This window comes from Orycteropus afer, unplaced genomic scaffold (assembly GCF_000298275.1).
Source record: "Orycteropus afer afer isolate SDZICR_OR568_19922 unplaced genomic scaffold, OryAfe1.0 scaffold00327, whole genome shotgun sequence".
NCBI classification, from domain to species: domain Eukaryota; kingdom Metazoa; phylum Chordata; class Mammalia; order Tubulidentata; family Orycteropodidae; genus Orycteropus; species Orycteropus afer.
The window spans coordinates 2,893,268-2,897,387 of NW_006921914.1; the positions used below are offsets into that span (position 1 = coordinate 2,893,268).

The window sequence follows — 4,120 nt, forward strand, 5'->3', positions numbered from 1 at the left end:
GAACAGGGCATTTATATTGATTTGTTGTAAGAAAAACCTAAATGAAGTACATGGTAGTTAGCTATAACCAGCTTATTTTTATTCTGAACCAAATGCATGGTATACTTTTCTTTACCTTCTCTAGTCAAACCGTTTCGTGTGAGAAAACTGCTTGATCTTCAGGCCAAGATGGTGAGTACTAAAAAGACTTAGGACCACCCAGTGTATTGTGTGCTAGGTACCAAGTTTGGTTTTGAGGATATAAACTCAAATGAGCTGTTATCTTCATAGAACTTACTGTCTAGGGGCTCAGTCAATAAAATAAGAAATGAAAATCAGAGTCAGGATCAAGGAGGAGTGGTGATGCTTGAGAAAAATTTTAAAGAATGAATAGAATTTAACTGGGAAAGAAGGACTCTTGGCAGAGGGAGCAGTATGTGCAGACATGTAAGTGTCAAAACAGCAAAAACTATTTACGAAGCCTGTTTGGTATGACTGGAACAATTAATGTCATGAAGTGGTCAGAAGTGAATTTACATTTTTTTGTGGATGTGATCTAGGAAAGCATTTGAAGACATTCTATTCTGAGTACTGAAACTTGAATATACTATTCTCTGGCTCTCACTTGTTGTCTCTACAGCTCGCTTGCATTGTTATTTCCTGTATACTTACCAGTTGATAGAAGGCTGAAGCTTTGGGTATAAAACCATAGGAAGTAGAAGTTCATATGCCTAACTGAAGCCTGCATGATCTACATAAAGACATTCAAATTTAATGAAAAGCATAGGCACATACACACATTCTCACTTCTCCAGCATGAGGTTTCTTCTTAGCCCTTTTTGGTAAATATCCTTAGGTGATGTATTCCCATAACTTTTCATATCACCTGTATGCTGGTGCTGTAATGCTATAGATTTTGGCACAGTCTTTCTTGAGCTCCCATGTACTTTCACCTGAATATCCCATAGGTACTTCAAACTTCACAAATCCCAAACTGAATTCATAATTTTTTAATTTTTTTTTTTTGCTCACTCCAATGCCTTTTCTTGTATCTCTCTATCTTGGTGAATCATCTAAGCTAGAAACCTAGGAATCATTCTAACGCCTTCTTTCCCATACTCTCTCAGATCTTTTCACTTCCATCTCCTGAAAATATCACACAAATTAATTTTTGATCTTATGCCTCCCCATTGTATCTTAGTTCAGGTACTCTTTTTGCTCTTCTAGTCTTTTCCATGGCACTATCATCTTCCTCCCTCACCCTCTGTGGTGGTTAAGGTTATGTATCAGTTTGGCTGGGCCTGGTTTTGAGTGGCTGGGTATAGTTATTCCCCATGGTGAGATTGGTAATCAATTCCATGGTGGAAGCTACTGGAACGGCTGAGTACAGATGTGGTCTGCTTCCAGTATATAAGAAGACAGCTTTGAGAAAGGTCTCTGAGCTTTTTTGGCACATCTGAATCTGGCATTTGGCTGAATCTTCATCTCGGCGGCCTGCCATGTTGTCTGTCGATTTTGGGACTATTAATGGACTTGAACTAGTGGCCTGCCATGTTGTTTGATAATCCTTGGACTGTGCCATGTTACTTGTTGACCTTGGGTTTGTCAGTCTCAGCAGCCAACAGCTGCCTGAGTTAAGGGAAGCCTCCAGCTTTATTGGGCCAGGAGCAAGAAGCAGAGCTATAGCCCAAGGTTGAGGGGCTTTCTCCTAGCCCCTAGAGCTGGCACTTTGAACTTTGGGACTTCTAGCCCCCTAAATTATAAGAGAATAAATCCTTGTTTATTCAAGCCATCCACTTGTAAGCTGAGCTGTTAGAGCAGCACTAGAGAACCAGAACACTCTCCATATCCTGTCAGCTGCCAAATCTTGCCTGTTATGCATCTTAAATATTATTCAAATCAATCCCTTTTCTCTTCATTTCCCCTGCCCCTACTTTAGTCCAGGGTCATCATTCTCATTTGGATTACTGCTACCACCCCCAACTGATGTCTCTACTGTGCTGTTATGTCCTCCCAGTCTCTTCACACTGCTGCCAAAGTTACTGATCTAAACTTCAAATCTGGTTATATTGTGCCTATGCGAGAGATAGGTACCTTGGTATGGCATAGTAGATGTTCTATAGTCTCTACTGCACCAGCTTATCCCACTCACTGTACTCACTGGCGCCTCCCCTTCCTTCCCATTCCTAGGGCCAGTGGTTCTCAAACTTCCAGGCTGTTTAAAGCAGGGCTTCAAACCCATTCCCATTTGATCTCCTGCTGAGAATTTGCATTTCCACTTCAAATAGGCTGAATCAGATTCTGCATTTTAAGATGAACCCCAGGTGATTCTTACAGATCTGGTTAAAATTTAGATTCTAATTCAGCCTATTTGGAGTGGAAATGCAGATTCTCAGCACGGGATCAAACTGGAATGAACCGGTTTGGAGTCAAACCCTGGTTTGTAACTGCTATGATCTTGAACACACAGATCCCCTAGGCAGAGGGAGGTCTAACATATTTTTGTGTATCTTCTGGGTAAACTTCTACTTATCTTCTGAGACTGAGTTCAAGAATTATGTCTGTTACAACTCCTTTCTTTAACTTTCAGGTCTATTTAACGTTCTCTCCTTTGAATGCCCAGTGCACCCTGTACACATCATGGTACCTATAATGATTATTGTACTTTATTTGTTACATGTGTAAGCATCTTATCCTTTTATCACTAATAAAAATAGCTCATATTTGAGTGCTTGTTAGTATGTATCAGACATCATGCTATGTGCTTTACATGCATTCTCTCACTTAGTGCCTATAACAGTTTTGCAAGATAAGTACTGCTATTGTATTTTAATGAAAAAGAGACTAAGAGTCATGAGCTAAAGTAACTTGGCATGAAAAAAAAATAAAACTCACTGCCATGGAGTTGAGTAACTTGGCATGTTAAAAAAAAAAAACAAACAAACCCTCAGTGCTGTGGAGTCAATTCGACTCATAGAGACCCCTCCTTGGGTTTGCGAGGCGTTATCTCTACGGAAGTAGATTGCCCAACCTTCCTTCCGAGGAGTGGCTGGTGGTGTGAACTGCCACCCTTTTGATTAGCAGTCAGATGCCTTAGGCATTACACCACCAGACACTTGGCACATTAATAGATAGTAAATAGTTATTGTATAAATAAGTATGCTCCATTTAAAACAATTTAAATTTTATTAAAGTAATAAAAGTTTATACATTAAAAATCAAATTGTTCTATATGGTTTAATGAAAAAACAGCAAAACCGTGTCCTGTCCTTAACCCTGATTTTACTCATCATAATCACTTCAACTCTTTTGGGGCTTTACTGCCGTATTTGTAATAACACGTTAATGTTCCTTTAAAATTTTTTTCAAATGTAAGTGTTAGCCAGTTCTTTTTTTTCAATTTTTTAAATTGAAATACACTCAAACCTATGAAAGTTGGAACCTTTGTGAGGCAGAAACCTGTCAGAGAAGGAAAGCTCAAATATGTTCTATTAATAGAAAATGATAGAAAAGTGGTAAAATGCATCCTGTCAAAGGTGGACAACTTGTGTGACTTGGAAAAACATGGCAGTCCTGTCAAATTCTGGCTCTCACAGGTTTCACTGTATAACTTACAAAACATAAAATTCACCTTTTTCAAGTATATAAATCACTGTTTTTTTATATACGTCCAAAGTTGTGTAACCATCACCATTATCCAATTCCAGAACATTTTGATCACTATTAAGGAAATTTGTACCCATGATCAGTCACTCCCCATTCCCTCCTCTTTCTCCAGCCCTGTTATTGTTGTCGTTAGGTGCTGTTGAGTTGGCTCTGACTCATAGTGACATACAACAGAATGAAACACTGCCCAGTCCTGGGCCAGCCTCACAATCCTTGGTATACCTGAGCCCATCATTGCAGCCACTGTGTCAATCCATCTCATTGAGGACCTTCCCCTTCTTCACTGACCCTCCACGTTACCAAGCATGATATCCCCCAGGGAATGGTCCCTTCTGACAACATCACCAAAGTAAGTGAGATGAAGTCTGGTCATTCTCACTTCCAAGGACCATTCCAGCTGCACTTCTTCCAGGATAGATTTGTTTGTTCTTTTGGAAATCTGTGGTACTTCCAGTGTTTGTTGCCAACACCACAA

General features: G+C 39.6%; 1 protein-coding gene across 1 annotated transcript in view; it reads left to right on the forward strand.

Moving 5' to 3' along the window:
* CENPI (centromere protein I) overlaps positions 1-4,120 on the forward strand; it is a 119,237-nt gene that overhangs the window by 39,435 nt on the left and 75,682 nt on the right. Inside the window, exon 6 of the mRNA XM_007952194.1 lies at positions 125-171. Within this exon, the coding sequence (XP_007950385.1) occupies positions 125-171 (47 nt within the window). The remainder of the gene's footprint in view (positions 1-124; positions 172-4,120) is intronic.